At 36.7% G+C, this 25,213-nt stretch overlaps 3 protein-coding genes across 3 annotated transcripts; 1 reads left to right on the plus strand and 2 right to left on the minus strand.

Annotated features, from left to right (window-relative positions):
* Window positions 1-7,237: 7,237 nt before the first annotated feature.
* Window positions 7,238-15,111, plus strand: LOC137711317 (uncharacterized). Its single transcript, XM_068450546.2, has 2 exons — window positions 7,238-8,168; window positions 14,424-15,111. The coding sequence occupies exons 1-2, from the start codon at window positions 7,379-7,381 to the stop codon at window positions 14,855-14,857; spliced, it is 1,224 nt and encodes a 407-aa protein (XP_068306647.2). The 5' UTR covers window positions 7,238-7,378; the 3' UTR covers window positions 14,858-15,111.
* Window positions 15,112-16,188: 1,077 nt separating this feature from the next.
* On the minus strand, window positions 16,189-17,532 carry LOC148696447 (uncharacterized). The gene is made up of 4 exons (XM_088695158.1): window positions 17,370-17,532; window positions 16,945-17,081; window positions 16,743-16,840; window positions 16,189-16,533 (listed from the first exon to the last, which is right to left on the minus strand). The coding sequence occupies exons 1-4, from the start codon at window positions 17,515-17,517 to the stop codon at window positions 16,302-16,304; spliced, it is 615 nt and encodes a 204-aa protein (XP_088551284.1). The 5' UTR covers window positions 17,518-17,532; the 3' UTR covers window positions 16,189-16,301.
* Window positions 17,533-19,317: 1,785 nt separating this feature from the next.
* On the minus strand, window positions 19,318-23,726 carry LOC137711038 (ubiquitin carboxyl-terminal hydrolase 20). Its single transcript, XM_068450234.2, has 8 exons — window positions 22,962-23,726; window positions 22,722-22,842; window positions 22,466-22,576; window positions 22,108-22,280; window positions 21,654-21,989; window positions 21,204-21,326; window positions 20,162-20,732; window positions 19,318-20,066 (listed from the first exon to the last, which is right to left on the minus strand). Exons 1-8 carry the CDS (start codon window positions 23,355-23,357, stop codon window positions 19,699-19,701), a joined length of 2,199 nt encoding a protein of 732 aa, XP_068306335.2. The 5' UTR covers window positions 23,358-23,726; the 3' UTR covers window positions 19,318-19,698.
* Between the last annotated feature and the right edge of the window lie 1,487 nt (window positions 23,727-25,213).

A 25,213-nucleotide genomic window follows, 5' to 3' on the forward strand; every position in this document is an offset into this window, starting at 1 on the left:
GCTGATTCTATGCAGGTCTACAGTGGCTTGGATGTTGTTCTCACCAACAAGGTCCCTCTGCACGAACAAAAAGGTCCTCACCTTCTTCCACCCACTCACTTTTTTATTTTGTTTTTGAAAAAGAAACAAAATTTCAATTGGGAATTTTGATTGTGGAAATGGGTTGGTGCATATAAAATGTCGGAGTGGCTCATCATCTGCTGGGAACTGTAAGCCCAAATGTTGAGTTTGTAGCGAAAGAGTTTCGGGACTTTGCCATTCCTGTAAGCAAATCCAATTCTGTTTTTTTGTATTTATGGTGGTTTTCGCTGTTGTTTCATGTATATGTATTTAGATACCCGTTGTATGTACTTGGATGAAAATTTTACTTTGCCTCTTTATTTGGCTATTTACTTGGATGAAAAATATTTCCTGAATAAGTTCAATTACTGCTTTTTCATTTTAAATTCCGTTACTGCTTTAATCAATCTCCACAAGAACAAAGTTTTACTGTACTTAGAATTGCCTGATGATGTTGATTTAGATTCATTGTCGGGAGCGAATTTAGAGGTTAAAAAATGAAGAGGATATGGATTTTGGGAAGCCTAGGATGGGGATGCGTTTCTATGTTTTGGATTTAACAATATGGTATGTGTATATTTATTTAGTATTATGTTTTTTGTTTGATTATTTATTGGTTTAAAATATATTTTTCTTAACGAGTAACGGGTCTGGTCATATTACCTGTTAATATTATCGAGTCAATTTCAGGTCGGGTCATTTTACCTGTTTATTTTAACAGGTGTTACATAACACGACCTGTTAAGATATTAGGTATGACACAAAAACGACACGAACACAGAAAACACAACATGAATGCCAAGTCTAGTAAAAGAGGTAAGATGGGTACATATTTTTAGTGAACAATTTCACGATCTGGAGAAGATTCGCACAAAGCATCAATGATTGTAAACCCCTATACGGTTACCATAAGAGAACACTAGAAATAAGAGTGTGCCGGAGCAGATTTATCACTAACGATGATAAACACGACAAACCTAGCACTGAGACCCTCACAAAAACCATTGCAAATAGCAATGTTAGAGCAGGGTCCTTCTAAACTTATTAAAATAATATATAGTTCCCGAAAAGAAGGGCCTAGAACGAGCCCACTAAAGGATAAGAAGATCAAGGCATTGAGATCGCAACTTGAAGGGAAATAAAAAGATTTAACAAGGGATTTCTAGTAACTAGGAAACATGTACAATCAAAATTAACATACATTTGCAACAGAAGCAATAAAAATTAAACCTATATTCATGCAAACCCCTTTCCAAAAACATAGTTTTCGTTTTAGTGTGACAAAGAGTTGTGTTGAAAAACAAATAGAGGAATTTGGATCTAGACTTTGATCCAATTCAAGAGTTCCACTAACTTCTTTGCTCCTTGAACTCCCTCCTCTTAGCTTCCTCCACCTTGAAATTTCTTGGTTCTCCTTGAGCTACAAAAGTCTCTAAAGATCTAGATCCATCAGTTTAGTGAGATGGATGATTGAAATAACCCAAGAGATAAGAGAAGACTAGTTCTTTAATTGTATTAGCGTATAATCGTTTTAGGTTCTCATTAGAGAGACAGTGAGGTGATTGATGTTAGTATAGTTGATTAGTACTCATACTATCACTTAGTGAATTCCAACATATTGTTAATTCTCCCTTATATTGACAACTACGTATTTAATCATCAAGAGGGACCCACAAGCCATGAGTGGCATCTAACCATGTGTCATGGCTACTCAAGCTAATGTAGAATTGACCTGAGAACCTATTCAGTTAGAATTACAATGTAATTCAATCTTTCTCTGAGTCAACACTCTCAATCACACTATTAGGGTACTGTTACTTTATGTTAAACCCCTAATGTGATTATCCTAATTTATATGATTCAATTGAGACGTATAAGAATGCCTTCCTTTATTACGCTCAATTCTTGGACCAAAGATCTCGAATCATATCTTGTAGTATTTTTGCTATCATACTGAGTTTATTGATTCCATGTTGTACATGCATATGTCTTTGAGAATAAGTTAGCAACCCCCAACAATGCAAAGAACACATCCAAGATGGAATTTGGTCATGTCTCACTGTCAATTTATCAATAACGTATCCTCAAGATAACTATGATGTATCAGGTTAAAGGATCACTTGCATTATTCCGACTTGTAAAGTTACTTGCTTGACATGTATGTAGAAATCCATGCAAGTACTCTCGTTTTATTGTGTTCAATGAACTCATTGCATTGATGAGTACTTACATACTTCCCTAGTGTCTCTACATGAATGATTTGAGACTAGCTGTCCTTCATATTGAAGCAAATATAATATAGATTGGCATATCTAGATTGTCAGTACCCCTTGACAATCCTATGACCAGGAACCTTTTAGGACATTATGGTCATAGATAGAAGGTCTCTGTAGTATAATCTCTTTAGATTGGTTTCTTCATGAATCCATTATCTGTGGATTCACTATTTGGACGTGTACTGATTAATTGAGATAGCCATAATTATTGGTCTTACCCGTTGGTTGTATTAGCCATAATGAATCATTATGACATTATCCTGAAAGGCTTCTTCTCAAGATTGACTTTCAAGACATATCTCCAACACAAGTTGACCCAAAGAATCTCGATGACAGAGCACCACTATGAGAATGAAAGACGACCGCCCTCAAAAGACCACTCATAGCCCTGGGTTGTCTATTAATAAGAAGAAACGAGAGAAAAACTTAAAAGTACTTTCTGACAACTCAAGACAGTTGGTAAACTTGACATGAACATAAGTTTTTGAAGGGACATAGATAATGTCAAACCTAACACTCGAGTAAAGTACTTTTAACCACTCTCTAACGAAAGTTGCACTCATTACACATTGACCCAAAAAATCATGCAGGTAGCTCTGTGTAAATGTCACTTCCTTTCCACGTGTCGAGTCGATAATGAAGAAATAGCTTATAGGTTGTCTTTACACTTTCGATGTATTAAATGACAAGGTGGTGAGATAAATAAGAGCCCAGGACTTCTGTGGCTCACTTAGGTTCTATATAAAAGGGCAGAGTACCCCTTATAAGCGGTCGGATTCACAAGAACAAAATTCCATTACATTGTCTTCAAAGCTATTGTAATCCACATCAAATATATATAACCACCACAGTGGATGTAACCCAATTTTTAAAAGTGAACCACTTAAATCCTTTTACTCATAATCTAGTTTGATATCGCGAGCCACCAAAGGTTAACCTACTGGTTTTTGTTGACCTCCTAAATTTGAGCGTTAATGTAAGAAATGCATACTATTTGATTGCATTTTCTACCTGGTTGAGCATTTTTCGTACTGAGCCATCATATACGCTCCGAGTATTATTACGTGCAGGAGATAGAAGGAGAAAGTTTTGTCTAGTCCTCGAGAAGGCTTAATTTGGGCTTTAACTAAAATTTGATTTGTATGTGGGCTTTCTGCTGAATGAGGAGGCAATGGCAATTTTTTGGTAAGTAAACTGAAACTTTGAATTCTGACAGAAATGGGTAAGAAAAGTTGGCTACCGTTTGGGGCATGGGCTGGAAATTTATTTTTGGGGTTTGCTCGCTGGGCTAGCTTCCAGCGGTTGGGCTTTAATTGTTTGGCATGTCTCTTTTAGCTTGTGCCCTTATTATTTAATAAAAGTTTATTATGTGTTTTTCATTAAATTTGTTTTGTTAAGTTTTTTTTAATAAAGCTCTAATTTTTTCTTTAAAGTTCTGAAATGAAATTAGTTTGTAAGTTCAGGTAACAAGCCAAGTAGCAGACTTTACTGGGAAGTGTTCTGAAGCAAGACTCCACACCAATTCATATTCAACATAGATTCGGTGCAAGGCAATATCAGAAATTTTGTACAGAATATTTAAATATTTGTCTTTCATCAAAGAACTATTATCAATAAAGTAATCCACATGTCAATTCCAATGATATTTTTCTTTTGATGTTAATCAAGCAAACAATCCATCTGATGAGAATGAAGACATAATATAGTATGAAAAATATGATGAATATAGCATTATTTTTGTTTTAATTACTCTTGCACAAATTGCCAATTAAAAGAAACTTATATTCCTTAATCAAAAGAAAAATAAGCTTAATTATATAATATATTTCCGCACGAGCATTCAAGCCATAATCATTTAGTAACTTAACATAATGGCACTTGCACGATAGTTGGGGTTCACTTCACAATATTTCTCATAATAGGAACTGACAATTTTTTAGGTTATCATTGAAAGATGAAATCTGCAAAAATTTACAGAAATCAGAAGCCGTTTAGTTATCAAATTGTTAGGGCCGTCTATGAAATTTTAGGAGCTCTGTGCGAAATTTGTAAAAGGGGCCCTCCTTAAGATAGTTTTAAGTTTTAAAAAAGTATGACAATATATTGATACTAGAAAACATTCACTTAAATTAAAACAAAGTCACTTAGTACTACGGTCACATTATTGTTAGCCCACTCCCGCAGCCTCTTAGCGTAGATAATATCGTTTGTTCAAAAAATAAAAAATAAAAACAAACTTTAGCACTCACTGGTTGCATATTTATAAATATCCTTAATGATAAGTAAAAAGAGCTACAAACATAATCTTCACTAAATAATCAAAAGCAGATTTATCATAAACAACCAAATATGAAGGAAAAAAAAACATCAAACCTCTAACTTTAAAGTTTCACTTGAATGTATAACGTTATTATATAATATAATTAAGAAACTGCCGCATTTCAGGGTATTATTATTGACACTTAAGATATCTCATTGTACTCCAAGTTTTTATATTTCGGAAGAAAAAAAAATACTCTTATAAGGAGTGCACAATGCAGTTTTAAGTGTTAATAAAAGCAATTTTTTTAAATATAGAACATTATTACATGATGTTAGATGGCAAATATTTAGGGGCCCCTTCAAATTTGAGGTCTTGTACGACTGCACCTTTCGCTCCCCCTTAACGCCCCCTCTGCAAATTGTGACTTGATAAATTGACGTATATAATGTTGTGGATAAACCATGAAATGTTCACAATAATAGCTAAACAACTAAGCGATTTCAAGTTTGAGTGTGTTTTTTTATAAAGACGATCTATGAATGATGATTTAAAAACTGAACGGTTTTTTTTTTTTTTTTTTTTTTTTTTTTTTTTTTTCAACGAATGGTTCCAATCTTGAGATTTTATTGTGGAGAAGGCCAAAATAAGTATTTAGCGTTGTGTTAAATTATTAACTATTTAGCGTTTGAATGCTGCTGACATTTCTATATCTAGAAGATCTTCATGCGTCAGAATGATGTAGGGCGAAGAAGGCTGTAACCAATTACCAATCTAATAATAAGCCACAAGCGTGAAGAATATATAAAGGCTCCACTAGCCAAGCAAAGTGAGATGGATTGGTCCCATCCATCAATTCTACAGTGAGATTTAGGTGCACACACTATCTAAGCTAATTAAGCTAGCTAGTAACAAAAACAAATAATGCGGCACAGCTTTTGTGTCATTTGGATCGAGCTCAGCTAGCTAGCTCGGACAAGGTCAACGATATCTTCGATCTCATTGCTGTGCTGCACTTGCTCACCACCATGCACTGTATGTATAACTTTACCTGCTACTTAGGTCATTGTTTTACATCATTGCATGCCATCTACGAACAAGTTGTTAGGGTCACAACTAAAAGTAAATCTAAATACGCTTCGATCGGTAAACCTTGTTAGCAGGTCCGATTCCAACATCAGGTTTTGTTAATTATGATTGTTAAGCTGTTACTTAGCGCTTAAGCTAGCTTGATTCATTTCAGCTAATTCTATTCTTCTTCGGTAAACAACATTAGCAATCAAGTTGTTGAATACACGGCCATATTTCAAACATGGCTTTAAAAATAACACACAAATATTCTGTTGATATTTATAGCCAACTTCTTGCCATATTTCAGTTTTAGCATGTATATTGGTTTGAAAAGGGTTTCAATGAATTAGCTGGATTTATAATTAGGTTCCCATCCCTCTTTTTGCTACTCCATTGATTAAAATCCTATATCTTTTCAATTTTTGATCAAGGTCCTTGGGTAGTAATAACATCATTAATTATTTCAATAATAAATACTTTTTATTTTTAAATATATTCCCTTAGTGTTAAAAATGTTACAATTAGTATATTTATATTTATGACTAAATTTTTTATCTTATATTTTTATTTTTAGTTTGTACCCATTTTTAATTTGCAATCCTTTTTTAATTTGTACCAATTTTCTTTTCAGTTTTAATTTGTACTCATATATTAATTTCTTTTTGTGCCCATATTTTTTAAAGTTTTATTTGTATTTGTGTTCATGTGTTTACGGTCACGTGACATTGTATAATTAATAAATGATAGAAAAATTACATATGGCATATTTATGTTTTATGGCTAAACTTTGTATCATATATTTATATTTTTAGTTTGTACCAACTTTTAATTTGCAACCTTTTTTTAAATTTGTAGTATTTTCTTTTTAGTTTTTATTTGTACCCATGTATTAATTTCTTTTTGCTCCCATATATTTTAAAATTTCATTTGTACTCATAATTTTTTAAACTTTTATTTGGACCCTAATTTATTTATAATGTACCCATTATTCTTTATTAATGTACCACTTTGTTATATGTGAAATGTACCAATTTTTTTTTTTTAAAATATACCAATTTTTTTAACACTATGGATATATTCTTTTGCCATTTATTATTTCTTATTGTTACATAGTTTTTATCCATTTATTCAATCAAAATGTTTGAATTTTTTTATTGTAGCCGTTTATAATACTATTATAATGAGGGATTTTAAATTTATAGGATTATAAAACTCATAAAATATCAAACAATTAATGCCAAAACTATAAAAATACAAATATTAATGAGGTGTACAAAGTTAAGGGACTTTGATCAAACTTTGAATACTATTAAGGTTTTAGTCAAAGAGTGTTAGGGACTAGGGACCGCATCCAAAATATCTCATATATATATAGACAAGGAAATTTTTATTTTTTGAAGGTAGCTAGATAAGGAATTAGGTCCCTATACAATCTTCAGCTTAACAAAAATGCTTGATTGAGTGAACATATAAATGTATATGGGAGACAGCAAACGATACTAGTGAGCGGGTCTGCTAGTGTAGTGAGTGTCTATACTTTATAATGGACCACCTTCTTTAGGTCACCCCAAATTCTCTCGATCTGCATGTGCTTCAACCACCCTGTGCTCAGCAGAGACGCGCTATAAGACCCTATCCCATTCCTATATATACCTGCCCTCTCTTCTCTTGCATTGTACTCCATTGTTGTTCATTCAGCTGCATTATTCCAATGACTACTCAAAATGCTCGTTCTTTTGTTTTCTTTGTGTTATTGGGTATGGGGATATGTTCTGCAGCTAGAACACTCCTAAATTATGAAGAGCCTGTCCACGTGCCTGCTGTCAACTATGGGGCAGGCCATGGCATTGGGGGCGGTGTTGGATCAGGGTATGGCAGCGGTGCTGGAGGTTATGGTGGCGGAGGAGGTGCAGGAAGTGGTGGTGGCTATGGAGCTGTAGGAGAGCATGGTGCTACTGGATATGGAGGTGGTAGTGGTGGTGGAGAAGGCGGTGGTGTTGCCTACGGACATGCTGGTGGACATGGTGGTGGCGGCGGTGGAGGCAGTGGTGGTGGTGGTGCATATGGTGTCGGGGGCTCAGGAGGGTATGGAAGTGGGGGTGGTGAAGGTGGTGGGGCTGGCTACGGCACTGGTGGAGAACATGGGGCTGGTGGTGGTGGAGGAGGAGGTGCCGGTGGTGGCGGAGGATCCGGATATGCTGGAGAGCATGGCGGTGGTTATGGAGGAGGAGAAGGTGGTGGTGCAGGTGGAGGTTATGGCGCTGGTGGAGAACATGGTGGAGGATATGGCGGTGGCGGTGGCCATGGTGGTGGTGCTGGAGGAGGTTATGCTGCTGGAGGTGCAAGTGGAGGAGGATATGGGAGCGGTGGAGGAGCTGGAGGTGGAGTTGGTGGTGGTGGTGGTGGCTATGCAGGTGGTGGTGGTGGTGGTGGAGGTTCTGGTGGCGGCAGCGGCTATGGTGGAGCTCATGGAGGAGGAGGTGGGGGTGGTGAAGGTGGTGGTCATGGTGGTTATGTTCCTTGAAATTACCTTCACTTCTTTGTCACTAAAGATTTGTATCACCTTACCTTATAAAGCTATTAATAGTAGTAAATGGGAAAACAAAATAAGGTAAACATAACGGTAAGGGGATATGTATTACTTTGAGCGTATTACGAATCCCAGTTGTATGCTACCAAAAAGGTTGTATCTATTCATGATATATGAGGATTCTTGATGACTGCTCTTCGAAATATAATAAGCCATGTTCTTTTTTTTAAGATTTGCCTTGCAGAGATATTAATTAAATTTAAATATTGATAAACTTTAACGTAGAAGATGAATCAAGTCATGAATAAATTTTATATTTTTATATTTTCATAAAAGTTTTATTTATAAATTAAGTTCCTTTGCCATTTCAGTTTAGTTTTACTAGTCTAATCAAGATTGATTTTGTTTCTAATTATTGGTTTAGCTTTGTACTTTATTTTTCTATAAATACCTCCTTATGAAAAAACTAACTAAATAAAGTGTTAGTGTGTGAAAACTTATATCCAAAATTTTCAAATACTATGTTAGAACTAAATTGTCTCCTCTAACCAACTAGTATTATGGTCTAATGATATTTCTTCATTTGTAAGTGAGATGTTTGGCTCACATGTCAATTTCGTATTATATTTGTATTGAATTCGATACTTAATTACTAGCTGGCCCATTAATGTGATTTGACCAAATCTCCCTCCACTTAAAGAAAAATATCCCCATCACTTTCCTGTTAGAGTAGAATACCGTTGTATAAATAAAATGCCTCTCCCATCTCTCACTCTGAACCACCACTATCCCACCCATTTTATTCATGCTCTTCCAAGCTCCATGTAAAAGCCATTTAAATCCCCCCCTCCATTGGTTTCCTCCAAACTTGCTTCTCCTTTGCTACTTCCGCGTCTTGTTGCTTCCAAACATGGCTACAATCTTTCAAAAATTTAAGGGATGTATATGGTACCAGCTACAAATAGAAACTCTTATTTGATCACTAATTACTACAGTCTAATGATATTTTTCTCTACTAATAAGTAAAATGTTTTAGATTCTACTAACATGAATGGTAAATTTGAACCAAATTATTATAATTTGCTCATTGTGATTGAGCACATTCCCCACCATCTGGTGCAAGTATATTGTTGCATTAAAAATATATATAGTAAAACAGCTGTCATGTTTATTTAACATTACAATTGAAGTGTCCAGAAGTGCCCTAATAGGCCAACTTCGATTCAAGGATAGGCCTTAAAAATAAAAAAAAATAAAAAAGAGGAGGTGCTGGAATAAAAACACTTAAAGTTGGTTTTTGAACAAATAATTTATCTACACTAAGAGAAAGGAGAATGTGATAGGTTTAGCCTCATAATGGGTTAGTATTAATGTGATTCAAATTTGCTTTTTGCGAAAATCAAACCTAAAATCTCTCACTTACAAGTGAAAAAGAATATTACTAGATTGTAACACTAAGTGGCAAAACACTTAAGTTGATTAGCTCAAATAGAAATTTTTAAGATGTGAAATGTCTGCAAAACCCTTCCATATAAATCCTCTGTGCCGCCTTCATCAACTCATTTGCTCTACAACTCACTCTCTCTCCTTTGTTTTTCTTTTTTCGCTCTGCTTCTTTTCCATTCTCTTTTGTGCATCAAAATCAGCTTCAACGAGTGTCATGACAACCCCAGATCTCACGACAAATTCTAACTTTCCTTTTCCCTATTTCTCCGAGTGGGACATTGCGAACCGCCGTATCTAAAGTCACATGAGTCAAACTCGATCTCTCTGCAAATCTCACTCTCTCGCAGAGTTGGACTCGATCTCAACTCGTTCCAATTCGATCTTTTGCCAATCTGAGTTTGTTCTACCTTTGTGAATCATTCTTGTTGTGTCTGAAAGTAACCCATTGTTATCCTCTTGCTTGAACAATATCAACAATAATTAAATAATGGTACAAATAGACATCATTATGGATGTACTGTTATAATATAATATCATCTCAATGTACTATCTGCATTGTCTCAGGGTAATCGATCGAGATCGTAACAATATTATCTCAATACATTACTGTTGGACTCGATCTCGACTCGTTCCAGTTCGATCTTCTGCCAATCTGAGTTTGTTCTACCTTTGCGAATCATTCTTATTGTGTCTGCGAGCTGATAGGAGCATATTTATGCAACTTAGTTTGTTTGTTTTCGTGCATTTATGTTATTAGTTCTTAGTTATTTTAGTTCTTTAAGTTTCTTTTGTGTGTTTTCAGGTTTATAAGACGTATTTGGCGAAAGGATGCATTTTGGAGCCTTTTGGAGTACTTTTGGGCACAAATTGGATAGCTTATGCTTGGAGCAAAAGGAATGGACGAAATTGAAGAGTTGATGTCGCAAGGATTCCTACTACGACAAAGATTCCTACTACAACAAGGATTCCTACTACGACGAGGATTCCAATTACGAGAAGGTTTCCAAATTGAAGGAGGTTTCCCACTCACATGAGGATTTCTAGTTGGACGAGGATTCCTAATCACACAAGGATTCCTACTTGAAGTAGAAAAGTTAAGCCAAAGTTTCCTATTTTGGTTGACCTTTCCTAAATCAAGAACGCTCTAAGTTTTAGCAACTAAGATGGCTCCCGAGCACCCTTGGATAACAAACAAAGGTTCTTTGCAACTTTCCCTTCCTTGCCGTGCAAGGAAGGTTGTTTCCCTTTCTTTGTGTAAACTTCCCTATTTTCCATCTGTGTTAGGACCTTTCCCTTATTCTAATACCTCTTGCTTTGTGTCTTACCTTTCCCTAAACTATGTGCCGCACCCTTCCCTTGTGTTTCCTAATTTCAATTTCCTATTTCCTAGTTTAATTCACTTTCCTAGTTCTAAAACTTTCCCTAAAGTCCTAATTTATTCTAAAAATAATTAATACTTTAAATATTTATTCTATAAATAATTAATACCTAAAATATTATTCTATAAATAATTAATGCCTTAAATATTTAGTCTATATATAATTAATTACTTAATCCATACAATTATTTTCAGCATAAGTACGATATTCATTGAAGATTGTAAACACATATAAACCGAGGATAGGGTGCTTACATTAGGTTTCAAAAAAAAAAAAAAAAAACCAACAGGAATTGAAACCTAATTAAGTCCAAATAAAACATAATTAAGTCCGAATACATAACATATAAAAAACACCTTAAATTTAAATATTGTCATACAAAACATAAATTTAAAACTACTATTTGGATGATCCTGGTCCATCCCGTAAGACTTCATAACGCCATCAATTGTAACCTCCCTCCAACGCATTATCCATCAACTTCATCAACTGTTCATTCATATCATCCTAACCTACCTATAAATATTCGTTTCTGCTGTCCTAATTCTTCACAATTCTATTACCTTTGTCGCGCAAACACCTGTATTAAATGCGGTATTAATTCTTCGAATTCACATTCAGTAAATGGTCAAAATTGAAAGGAACTTGCGTGACGAATTATTGGTAGCACAAATTCTCCTTTTCGTTGCACAAGTTGTTCGAGCCAAACAAAATTACCCCGTGTTTCCTTGCTCACTTTACGCGACGCAAGCGATTATTCGTCGCACGAAGTGTTCTTGCGCGACGGAACTCTTTGTCACGCAAATTATTTTTTTCTCCTCTCTTTTCTATTTCGCACGACGAAGTGTACTTTTCGTCGCGCAAGTATGTCTTGTGCGGCGAAATATTGTTCATCGCGCAAAATATCGTCACGCAAGCTGTTTTTTCTACTAGTATGTCCCACACCAAAATTAACTACTATTACTATCATCCAATAATAAATCAGAAAGTACATCAAGTGACTCATCGACTTGCGAGGTTTAGTCGAACTATTGATCACTAAGTTTCGTTGACATTTTAAAGTTTTTTAGTTGTTTTATATTTTAAATAAATTCCTATTTATTAAGAAGTCAGTTGCTTTACCCATTCCTTAGGAGAATCCCATTTGATTAGGAGATTTCTTTTACCCATTCCTTCTGGATATGTGCAACAAGGAAGTGAGGAGAAAGTTTACAAATTGAAGAAGGCTTTGAACGGACTGAAACAAGCGCCTAAAGCTTGGTACAATTGTATAGATGCCTATTTCTCAGGATTCCAGAAATGTCCACATGAGCGTACTTTGTTGGTCAAGTCTGAGGATGGACTTAAATTTTTAATTATATGTTTATATGTAGATGATCTTATTTGCACAAGGAATGATGGCACAATGTTTCAAGAGTTCAAAAATTCCATGAAGGCTGAACTCGAGATGGCTGATTTGGGAATGATGCATTATTTTCTTGGAATTGAAGTGGTGCAATCATCAGCAGGAATTTTCATTACACAAAAGAAGTATGCAAAGGAAATTTTGGAAAGGTTTAATTATCAGAATTGCAATTCGGTCAAAAATCCAATTGAACCAGGTTTGAAGTTGCATAAGGATCTTGGTGGCTAGAGAATGGATAGCACCTGCTACAAACAGATGGTTGGAAGCTTGATATACTTAACAGCCACTAGGCCAGATGTCATGTGTGCAGTAAGTCTCCTAAGTAGGTACATGGAATTTCCAACAAATCTTCATTTTCAAGCTGCAAAAAAGGTGTTTCACTATCTACAAGGCACAAGTGATTTTGGAGTCTTTTATAAGAAATGAGAAGTTTCAAGACTTATTGGATTCACTGATAGTGATTATGCAGGTGACTTAGATGATAGAAGTACTTCTGGTAGTGTTTTTATGATGAGTTCAGGAGCTATGTCATGGTCATCAAGAAAGCAGCAGCTAGTTACTTTGTCCACAACTGAAGCAGAGTTTATAGTTGCAGCAACATCTGCATGTCAAGCTATATGGCTTAGAAGAATTCTTGAAGAGTTACACTTTCAGCAACATGAACCTATAGTAATCTATTGTGACAACAGTTCAGCAATCAAGCTCTCTAAAAATCCAGTTCTACATGGAAGAAGCAAACACATAGATGTGAGATATCACTTCCTTCGTGATCTTACAAATGAAGGGACCATTGATTTAGTTTATTATCGAAGTGAAGATCAGGTTGTAGATATCTGACCAAGCCACTCAAGTTGGATGCATTGAGAAGCTGCGTGGTTTACTTGGAGTGTGTTCATTTAAACATCTTAAGCAAGAAAGGTTGGCTGCCTTGGCAGGTTTTGTGATGGTAGAAGCTGACGAGCTTGATGATGAAGCCTTTATGATGGTGTCTAAACCCTAAACTGTTTTCATAGAAATCAGTTTAACGGCGGGTGTTAAGTTTTTTAGTTGTTTTTTATTTTAAATAAATTCCTATTTATTAGGAAGTCAGTTGCTTTTACCCATTATTTAGGAGAATCCCAGTTGATTAGGAGATTGTTAGTCATGGGATAGTCGTTGCTATTTTTTTCTACAATTTAGTTATTTGTAATTCTATTTAAGTCAAACTCATTTCAATGAATAGTATGCAATTTAAGTTACACCGCCTTCATTTCTTACTTCACAGTAAGTATTCTAATCCAATCGTCCTGACCAGGTTCAAATAAATTTAAGTTATCCAATCTAATCCCTGCGACCAGGTACCAAATGGAACCTAACATTCTTAGTGTATAATGTGAAATATCGAGTCCACAGCCGGCGGCGCTTCCAGATGCATATACAGATGTGGAGGACAGCGTAAACACACTACAAGATTAAGTGAGTGAGTGAGTGAGTGAGTGAGTGACATTATAGTAGATTGAGTGGGTGCATCATAAATTTAATCGAGCATGGGTGCCCACATAATCCCCTTTCTTCTTAATTTGCATGTGCTTTCGTTCACGCTCTCCCTTAGTGGACGCGGTTTTGAAACCCCATCTCATTCGACGTTCCTATAAATACCCTCCTTCCCCTGGGTTCTAAGCATAAGCTTGTGGGATTCGATCGAGTGGCAGTAACCTCTCAGTCCCCGTCATGGCTCCTCCTCAAAAGATTGCTAGCGTTGCTTTCCTTGTGATGTTAAGTTTAGGAATTTGTTGTGCCACCAGAGCCCTTTTTACTACTGAACAATTTGGAGCCCACACCCTGTCTACTACTGATGCTGTAGGAGGGGGATATGGTGGCGGTAGTGGAGAAGGGGGTGGTGCTGGCTACGGAACTGCTGGTGGGGGAGGACACGGTGGTGGAGGCGGTGGCGGTAGTGGTGGTGGCAGTGGTGCTGCAGCTGGAGGTGCTGGGTTTGGAAGTGGGGCTGGTGAAGGAGGAGGTGCAGGGTATGGTGCTGGAGGAGAACATGGGGCTGGATATGGTGGAGGTGGCGGTGGTGGTAGCGGTGGTGGTGGTGGAGGAGGTGTAGGTTCTGGAGTAGGGGGTGGTGAAGGAGGTGGTTCTGGAGGTGGTTATGGTGCTGGAGGAGGAGCAGCAGCAGGTGGTGGCCATGGAGGAGGAGGAGGTGGTGGTAGTGGTGGTGGTGGAGGTGGTGGCGCAGGTGGTGCTGGATATGGAAAAGGTGGAGGGGCTGGTAGCGGAGCTGGTGGTGGCTATGGTGGTGCTGGTGGTGGTGCTGGTGGCGGAGGTGGTGGCGGCTCTGGTGGTGGTGGAGGTGGTGGAGGTGCACATGGCAGTGGTGGAGCTGGCTATGGAGGTGGTGCAGGGAGTGGTGAAGGTGGTGGTCATGGTGGCTATGCACCTTGAAAACACCTTTGTTACTGCTTCAGTCACTATGGATCAAACCTCTTTTTGCCAAAAATATTATGAAAAATAAATTTCCCGGGTTAAGAAGATGGTTATTATTAAACCACTGTAAAAATGGAACAGATCGACTTCTGTGGTTGGATCAAATTGATAATCGACCAGGAATATTGATCTTCCATATTATTTGTACTATCTATATTGTGGTTAAAATTTCAATTTAATCCTTCTCAATAAAGATCTCTAGAATTTATGTTTGGTTGATGAATCAAAAACAAAATTTTTTGGTCCAACAACATGCGTGCAAATGAAAAATCCGACTAACGAATCTTTAACGCCTGATTCATGTCAAAATAAAAGAAGAGAGATGAGGAAAGAAATCTGTCTTTACATCTTGAAGCACTACTTTGTTTTCACAAACTTATCACTTTAGTGAATGACCTTCAATCTTCTCTAAAAATCTCTTAAGAAAAAGGAATTCATGCCGATGCATGTGAGCCAACATGCTCCAATAACATAAGGAAGTTGAGATTCCATCATAGAACTAATTAACATTAAGAAATAGAAGCTCAAAGTTATTTAAACCATACAGAGGTTTTTTTTTTTTCCCAATGAGGGACAACTCTCAAGTCTCTAAACAAAATGTACATAGAAGAGTACACAGTGGAAACCAAAAACCTAAAAATTAGAAGGAAAACTAATGAAAATGGCTTGAAAACATTAAGTTTTAAAGATAAAGACAAAATAAGAGGTAAAGTAAATAGTACCAGGATTAACTTTTTAGCGTTAAAATGTGATTTTTCATTAAAGTAAACAGTACAGGAAACTTTTCGTTAAAGTTCCCAAAATTAAAAGCAATTTTGTTGTAGGTTTTCTTTTCTAATTCTTGTTTCCTACTTTCTCTTCATGTCTTTCCACTCCCTTCCTCATCTCTTCATCCACCGGTCTTTATTTTTCCTCCTCCCTCCTCCTTGTACATTTATCTTATTAAGAAGTAAAAATAAAAAGCAAAACGATTATCCAACGAGCCAAAATTCATTTTCATGTGAATTCTAGATTACGACCATGATACTTTAAAAGCTTTCACAGATACATGATAATGGAAATTACATTTTGTTTTTCTGTCGACCTTTTCTTCATCCCCATTTTGTCAATGAGTTTGCTTTGCATAAAAATTCGATCTTGTTTTCTTCTTTTTGTTTCAATAGAAACGTATCCCAAACCTAGAAGATTAGCATGTATATATGATATCCAACAAGAAGCATATAGAGATACCAAATTCTTATTCCACCAGAAAAATATCTTGGCAAAGTACATTTTCCAAACAAAAGGTGATTAATTTGATGGCCTGACTCTCAAGTGGAACAAAGTAAAGAAAAAAAAAACCATGGCCAAGTTATTAGTTATTGCATCTCTATCCTCTATTAGTTTCTGCCTGCCTAGGTGATCATTTCAGGTCCTTCCCATCTTGATCCTTTTCCTCAGGGTCTTGATCTTGTGCTTGTTTCTTAAGAATTCCCTTTAAGTGGTCGGAAATCGGGATGTGCGGAGTAGGAGCACTGTCCATAGTTTCTATCATCGACCGGCCTCTAATCATGTCAACCTCCCCATCTTCATTCATCATTACCATATTACATGGAAGTTTTCCAGCGTAAAATTTTCTGTCATTTTTCTGGTGCCTGCATTTGAAGACATCCTATTAAAATGTCACACGGAACAGCATAATTTTGTGAGGGTATACAAATATACATCAATTGTTTAGTATGCCAGTATATTCAGACTTATAGGCTAATTATTTTGAAATGCTAATAACAATTATTTGCGGAATAACTTGCTAAAGAAGTATCAACAAAATCCGAGATCTTTGAATTAATGCTTGCATATATACCTGTCGAAAACCACCCATGTCGAGTGAAGGGTTGCAATTTGCTCAACAACCAGCGAGCGTGAGGGATAACCCATTATAACTTTCTTCTGTGGAAAAACCTGCATGAACATGCGATACACAAGCAATTATATGTATACGGAGACTCAGTATGATACAACATGATAGCACCGTCTGTTCATATAGGCTTGATTGTTATACGTACCCCATATTTGTTGCAAAGGTCTACGACTTTCTGAAGCTTTAGATATTTGATGTCACTCCTCGACTCATTTTTCTCTTTGAAAAATGATAGTTCTTCTAATCCCACCGGCCAAACATCCAGCCATGTCTTGGAAGAGACTGCAGATTTCCACCACCCAAGTATTCCATCTCACACGAGGCAAAATCTAGTTTACGTATAGCTAGCTATATAGTTCCATATGCTAATCAACTGTTAATTTAATTAACACATCAACTGACGGTATGCGTGTCTAATTAATTAAAATTCGATCCTGACTGACCCCTCTATCATAACTATGAAATACTCTCTCCAAATGAAAAGGCATACATGCATATGCATTTAGAGCTAATTTGCACACAATAAACTCAGGCATGCTAGCAAGCTAATATATATGTATATATACTCACGGGGAATGTTAAGCCATGGCATGACACCAAGAAGAGTGACAGTAGAACCGGCGTTGATTACAATATTCTCGAGCACCCATTCAAGTGGCTCCGTTGTGAACTCTTTCATGCCATCCATCACGATGAGTACATGTTTCGGAGTGTTCATCGACTCCGATGACTCCTTCATAATGTCTTTGTCCATTGCTTTCCTGTTCCGGCTGAGAATAGATTTTCCCATTAGTTTCTGCTTCTTACCTCCTTTTTCGAAGAAAACAACCAAATTATCTGCACAAATCACCTGCTAATTACTTTGGGAACTTTACGAAGCCAAGCTTGTTGTGCAAATGCTCAGCCCGGAGAAAGAGATGGAGTACCCAAAAGGGAATAGATACAGGAACTTCATATTCCTTAAATAGTTAATCAAACTTTGTTTTCAAGGAAAAAACCAAACCTAAGGGCTTGGTAAAACCAAAACTACGTAAGCAAACTTTGTTTTCAAGGGAAAAACCAAAATTAAGGGCTTTAAAACCAAGGAATGGGCATAGTTATGGTACGTATTTTGACATAAACAAAGATTTGTGGCAATCTCCATTCATGACAAAGGATTATAGGATTATTCAATTTCAGGTTTTGATTTTCCCTAAGATTTATCAAGATGCTCATTCTTAAATCTTATCTGCAACCTCTATTAATTCTAAATTATGGAGTCCACGGCCATATTATTTAGCTATTAACAAGAAAGTTGTAAGCTCACCAGCAAACTAATTCTCCTTAAACATATCTCCATATAATTTGAGTGGTGAAGCTATACAATTTGTGAAGTGATTATGTTTTTTTTGTTTTTTTGGATATTCATGCTTAGCCAAATCAAAGATGAACATTAACACCCGCCTCGGCGGCTAATACACTGAACAACCATTTTTGTAGTAAATGTGTTAGTATTTAGGGATCATCTGCCAATTTTCTCCTTACAAGACTATACTAGTCTTCTAATCCTAGCCGTCCATATAAACCCAGCGATTGTGATTATGCCATGTCGTTCAAATTAGTTTTATCTTTGACGTTCCCGTAATTTCCTAATCGAGGGTACTTTACAATATTTTGCACCTGGAATAGAATGCACTCTTTAAACTAGTGTCTCCAGCATGTCTACTTTCTAATTTGTGACAATTGTGCTTCAACTTAACACCAATTTAACATTGCTTAAAAATAATAAAAAATAATAAAAAAGAGGACAACTGGTGACAAACCACGGTTATCCACTCCTTCGGGGGTCAGGAAGACTCACAAAAGCATTTCAGTGTCTCCCTGAGGACAAGTCTGGCTTCCACACCAGCGGGTTTCGAACCTGAAGACCTCCTGTTTTTAGTTTGAATGAAGCCTCGAAATCCACCATTTACCTCTTGACCACCAGCTTATGATTACCGATTTAACATTGTTAACTTTTTCAAAAAAAAAAAAAAACTTGTAGCATCTCGCGACCAATAACTGAAATCACCTAACCCATATCTCCGCAGCCATAAGAAGCAATGTTGTTGCAAAAAGCCTTATCTGATCGATCTAGCCATCAACAATTTTTTTTGGTATTTTGGAATTGAGGATGGCCACAATTCATTTTTTCTAGGTTCTTTCTGGAATTTGATGACAGCCACAATTCATTTTTTCTGGAATGAGAATAGCCACAATTCATTTTATGGGTTTCTAGGTTCTTTCTAGAATTTAAGGATAGCCACAGTTCCTTAAAAACCAAAGAAAGCCCAAGATTTCAATTCCTTCAAGAGTATTGTGTGTTGATTTGGATTTCGTAGTTGATTTTGTATGCTCCCAGACTCGGATGTAGTAACAAAAATTGCAAGGAAATGGCCGCCGACGAGGTTGTGCGTGGTTTGGTGGGTGGCTATCGAGTAGGTGGGCACTTTGGCTCCTTTTGTTTTTCTTTAATATTTATTTATTTGTTATATTCGCCTTTAGAAAAGATAACACTATTAAATTAAAAGTTAAGTTCATAAACAACTATCAAAATATTAGAAAAAAGACAAATGAAACACTGAATCTGGGACAACAAACCCGCAACCCCTTGAGCTACACTCAAAAGACTTACCTTTTGCTTCTTTCGTTACCAAACACGACCACATGTTGAAAGTTGCGGTAATGTGGAAGTAATAAGAGGATAATTTTGCAGCCGACGCGTTGGCTTCTGTAAGGCACTCCTCGGATCCTTCTGTTTGGCTTAATTCCCTGCCTATAGAAATTTTGAACAAACTCGTCCTTACAATTGTTGTCAACTGGAGAAAGCTTTGAAGGCAAATGATCGATCAAAGCAACTCTGCAACGTAAAAACTGACACTCAGCGTAATGCAGCTGCCACAGGACGCATAGTGTGGTTGGTTTTAAGGCTGCCACCAGCACGGCTGACCTTTTTGCACGGCGAAGATCCCGCTCTCTTCCTTTTCTTGTCCAATGAACTTCCATTCTGAGGTCCTACCATGGCCGCTAGGAGTTGGCTTGCCCTGCCCTTAGTCAGACTTTTCTTTGAAAGATATCTGACAGCTTCAGTTCTCTCTGCATCATCTACAACATTGTTCGACGCTCTTTTACACAAGGCATTGTCTGCTGACTTCAAATGATCCTTTCGAATAGCATTGTTCAATGATCTTTTACAGGTCACATTGTCCGCTGACTTCACATGATCGCATGGAAGATGAAAACTTGGTTCTGCAAAAATTCCATTCACACTCATTACGTTGGTTGCATTTATAAAATTCATGAGACAGCCAATAAATTTTTCTGATCAGATTGAATTTGCTTACCTGGAGACTCAAAAACCAAATCCAGACTTGGAGATCTGGGTGGCGTCATAGGTTGGAGAATAACTTTAGCAGACCTTTTGTGGCAGCTATTTGCAACGGGAGTTGATGTACTACATATATTCTCAGTGTTGCCCAACGTTTTATCAAAATTGTTTCTTCCCCCACCTGGAGTTGAAGAATCAATGGCAGCACCAGTATCTGTAGTCTCCTGGGAACAACCAGCATCACGCCTAGGTCCATTAATCCGTTCAGAAAGTTCACTAGCTTCACCTCTAGTGTCAGAGACGTCAACCTCTTCAGGTCTCACTTGATGCAACGAAAGAGTAACCGTCTCACAAGCATCTCTGGGTTCATTGGCAGCACAACGATCAACATAATTCACAATCGGGGATAAATTATTGGTGCTCTCAACATTCTCTAGAACTGACTTAGGTGATGTACTCATAACAGCTGGATTCAAGCATGGATTTAGTGCTTCCACTACACTCAAAAACCAGGGAGTACCCTTCCTTGCATAGAACAGAATGTATGCCTCCTGTGATAGAACAAATTCTTCTCGTACCCTAGTGACCTGTAAAGAAGACATAGAATGGACCTTTTAATGTTTATATTTGTTTTCTTTTGGTCTAACAAAACAAATTACCACAAGAAATAAGTCCTTTAAACAAGAAAATTAATATTTAAAATAAATAACGGTTGAGGGTTAAATAATCCAACTATACTACCACAGATCATCAAATTCATCTATGTGGTAAGGAAAACCTCAACGGAAATTATGCCAAAAGAGGTACAATGAACCTTAAAAAAGAATTACCACGTATAAACATATAGCAAGAACAAAGGTCAGAAGTTCCTAACAGATTATAGCAAAACCAACACACGGTTCAGGCCAAAAGGATCATTAATGCGAAAACAAATAAAAGACATGAATGGCCCCAACCACTTCCACACACACACACACACCAGATTCACAAGAATTATAAAGCCGCGGAGGTAAAACAGTTACCGTGAATACTACAGAATTTATACAGGAAATATTTACCCTTGAGTCATCCAACCTATGCCATGTATCTGGAGAGGACCGAATGAAGCAAAAGTAATGCCCAGAAGTAGATGAGAACCCAACATGCTCCACAATTGCATAAAGTTCGTACTTCAATTCCACCTATTGAAAAGAAACGGGGACTTAGAATTTGAGAAAAACATCCATTTTTTCATTTTGGTACATTAAAAGAGATTGAAACCCTTGATGTACCCTAATCCTAACCCATTACCCCTACCTTTCTCACCAAACTTGCCCACCCCAAGGGCTTGAGAGACAACACACAATTAAACATACCTAACTGGTGACATAACATTCAGCAGACCTTTTTTGTAAGATCATCTGATCATTATCATGTATTAACAAACCCTACATTTCTCGTAACTGATCTCAAGTTGGCTAATGAGGTAATCAGTAGTATTGTACATAAACTAATAAACAGCAACTCACATCGATGTCACTGCCACCAGTGTAGGGCTTCAAGTCCAACTCCAAAGGAAATTCTACATGTTTTTCAATCTTCTGAACATTAGATCCGTCAGTCTTAAATCTCTTCAGGTGAAATGCAGCAACTTGAGGGGCCTGGTCAACAACAAGCTGCTTCTCCACTGACACTTTTTCCATGCACTTCTCACATGTAAACTTTGTCTCCGAGTCATTGATATTTTCTATCTTAGTGAAGGACTCCAAGGCCCTTGGAAGAGTGTCTGCTTCTTCAATCTCCAGACTCAGATCAATCAGAGGTTCGTATGTGTCAGAACAATGACCGCAATTGCAACATCGGAGCTGAAAGCAATTCATACATATAAAAATCAACAAATATAAATTAAAGATTAATTTTCCAGGTTTCCAATCAAATTTTAACCATAACAGGAAAAACAATGGCTGCCAGATCTAGTCATACTTTGCTTACGAGACGACCACCAAAAACCTTTTCCACAAGGTTTTTATCTTGCACAGATGAACTCTCGTCCTTTTTCATAGAACCCATGGAAGATCTCTCAAGTTTATCTAAAAAACATTGCAAGAACTCATGGGCATCTTCTTGCTGGTATCTTTGGAAGTAAGATGAGATGTCTAGTAGCATGGGGGTTAAGAATCACATTCTAATGTAAAATTCTCGGCAAAAACTCATTTTCAAATCTACAAGTAATATTACAAACTCCACAAAAATTGGTGCAATGAAAAATCAAAATTTTACAAATAAAAAGCCAAAGTTGTTTTTGCACATAAATATAAATTCATATGAACGAAAAGGATACGATTCAAATTGTCAACAAGTTTCCATGGCGAAACAACTTTTCCTGAAGAAGCTATTGAAAGATCAATGTGGTCACGAAGAGCACAAAGAACGCAGAATCTTTCACTACCACCTAAATACTCCCAATTTCAGATTTAAATCAGTAAAATTGAATAAGAAATCTCCATAAACCAACTAGCTTCACAATGCTTCCAACAATTGAGATAAATTAATAAATGATAATATGGAAAAACTACAAATAGAAACTAAGGTCTTACGATCACACGGCATCAAATGATTGGAAGAACGAAGACCCTCCAAGAGCGGCACAGTGTGCGTAAAGCATTGCAGAATCGCATTCATAAAGCACGTGTTACCTAGATTTGCAAGCCCTGCACTCTGCAACACCAAAACCACAACAAATCTCAACATCCCAAGATTACTCAAATCAAGATTAAACCAAAAAAAAAAAAAAAAACAAAGAAATAATGAAAGAAGCATTAAAAATAATAACATACCACCATAGAGGGCTTGGTTTCTTCCTTATGAAACTGTGATTCCAAGGAAATCGGCGATCCCTTGGCAGAAGACCATGAATTCCACGGAGAATACCAAGAAGAAGAAAATCGTGAAGAATCGGAAGAATTCAATTCATAAATTGATAAATTATTACCAACAAGATTGAGAGGCGAAGGCGGTGGAGAAGGTTCAGCTTCTTCTTCTCGTACTTGTTCAAAAATTGGTGAAGACCCGCTAGGGTTTGGTAAAGAAGAATCCAAAGATTGGTCGCCTAGGGGTTTCAGAGTCGAAGACGGCCAAAACCCATCTGCCTTTTCTGGCATACAAACCAAAGCAAGGTCGTCCATGGCGTCAGACTGCGAAAATGGCGGAGACCCATCGAGGGCTTCTGCCATTGAAGCTGGAGGAGATGGAGTTCCCAGTTGGGTGCTTGGTTTCTGAGAGATGGATTTCGATTCGGGACTCCGAAGAGATGAAGGGATGGGATTTACAGAGAAATGAAAATTGAGTGTGAAATTGGAATTTGGGTTTTGGCTCCACAAATTAGGAGGGAAATGGGGATTTGGCTTTTTAATTTTTTGAGAGGTTTTGGATTTTCATATTTTTGGGGGGTTTGGAATTTGAGGAGTCGGTTGGGAAGGAGAGGGAAAAAGTTAAAAAGTGGTTGAAAAAAAAATTAGGGTTTGGGAAAAGGAGGGAAAACTCAATTTTGGGGCCAAATTTGGCCAGGGTGGGAAAGAGTGAAAGACTTGAGCTTCTCCACCACTTTTCTTAAAGTTCCAACTACGCAAATATTAAAAAAAATAATAATAATTAAAAATCCTAAAACTTAGAGAAGAAACTAGCTTCTTCCACTAAAGTCAACTGCGCCTCCATCACGAAGCCACCCCTACTAAGAGAACGAACAAACAAAACGATTGGATTAACGAAAAATGAGGGTGAACGAGCCACCCACATAGTGAGCAGTCATATAATTATACCAAATAGTGTTAAAAGCACTTCAAAACCACACAACATCAAAGTGCGCTGCCGAAGAGAGATGCCCAATAAGTTAACTGACGGAGGTTTATGATGAAGACTTATGCTATAAAACAACAATTGAGTACACGAGGACAAGAAAGCCCAGATCTAAGACAAGCTCGTAGAATTGAGACAAAAGCTCAGGGCACCAAACAAGGACCAAAGCTAATAAGAGAAGATAAATAAAGACTGTAATGATATAAGGCTAGAAGGAACAGGAAAAGTTAGAGTTGACGCTGACCCCAACCCTGGGATTAGAGTCGGCAGCAAAGAGAGAGAGAACTACGTTTTTGCCTTTCCACGAGCAAGAGAGTTGGGGATTTTTGCCTTCTTGCACACACATGATGTGTTAGCCATCTCGTATTAAGGAGTGTAGAATTTTCATTTTACAAAAAAAATTGTTATTGGTATTCTAAAAATTTTCATTTTGCACTCCAAACTTTCTATAATTAGAAAGAAAAATACACTTATAAGGAGTGTAGAATAAGATTTTTTCAGTGCTAATAACAGTTCCTTTAAAAGAGTTATTAACAGTTAATGTTACGCCAACTTGCACAAATAATCCACACTGTCATATATGTTTACATGTCAAATTTTTTTATTATTTATGTAAGATTAAAAATAATTCATAATAAATTGCATTGTTCTCCCAAATGACATTGTGTTGAGAGTTGAATCTCAACAACGAGAAAAAAAATGGACATTGAATGTGCTTATAAGTAATTAGACTATTTTTTATATTGTTAATTGAATTATGGTTGAACCTCAACTTCTTCACATTGTTTCTAAAGTTTTGCTTATTCGTTCTCCTCTAGTTGAGCATGAATTTATTTGGGCTTCTTCTCCTTCATCGGTCTCAGCCTTTTGACACTAAAGCCATCTTCAATCGAAAGGGCTACGTTTAGCCTCCGCTCATATTATAGCCTTGCAAAAAATTATTTTATAATGAATAGTGGCAGATCATATCTATATACAATATCCAACCGAAGGGGGCTATATTTTTAGCCCCCTCAATAATTTATTATTTCAAGTTTGTTTTTTAATTTTATCGGTTAATTGAATTAAACTACCATATTAAAATAAGGTTTCCGGACATATTTTGAGGGTCACTTGTCATTAAATGTTGTTTTAATTTTCATGTTATTAAATATTTTAATTTTACTTGCATGTTAACAACTTAGACATTAAAATGAGATAAGATAGTATAGAAAGGAGAAAGGGGCGTGAGAAA

The sequence above is a fragment of the Pyrus communis genome, chromosome 6, assembly GCF_041283825.1.
Source record: "Pyrus communis isolate YQ-2024b chromosome 6, ASM4128382v1, whole genome shotgun sequence".
NCBI lineage: Eukaryota > Viridiplantae > Streptophyta > Magnoliopsida > Rosales > Rosaceae > Pyrus > Pyrus communis.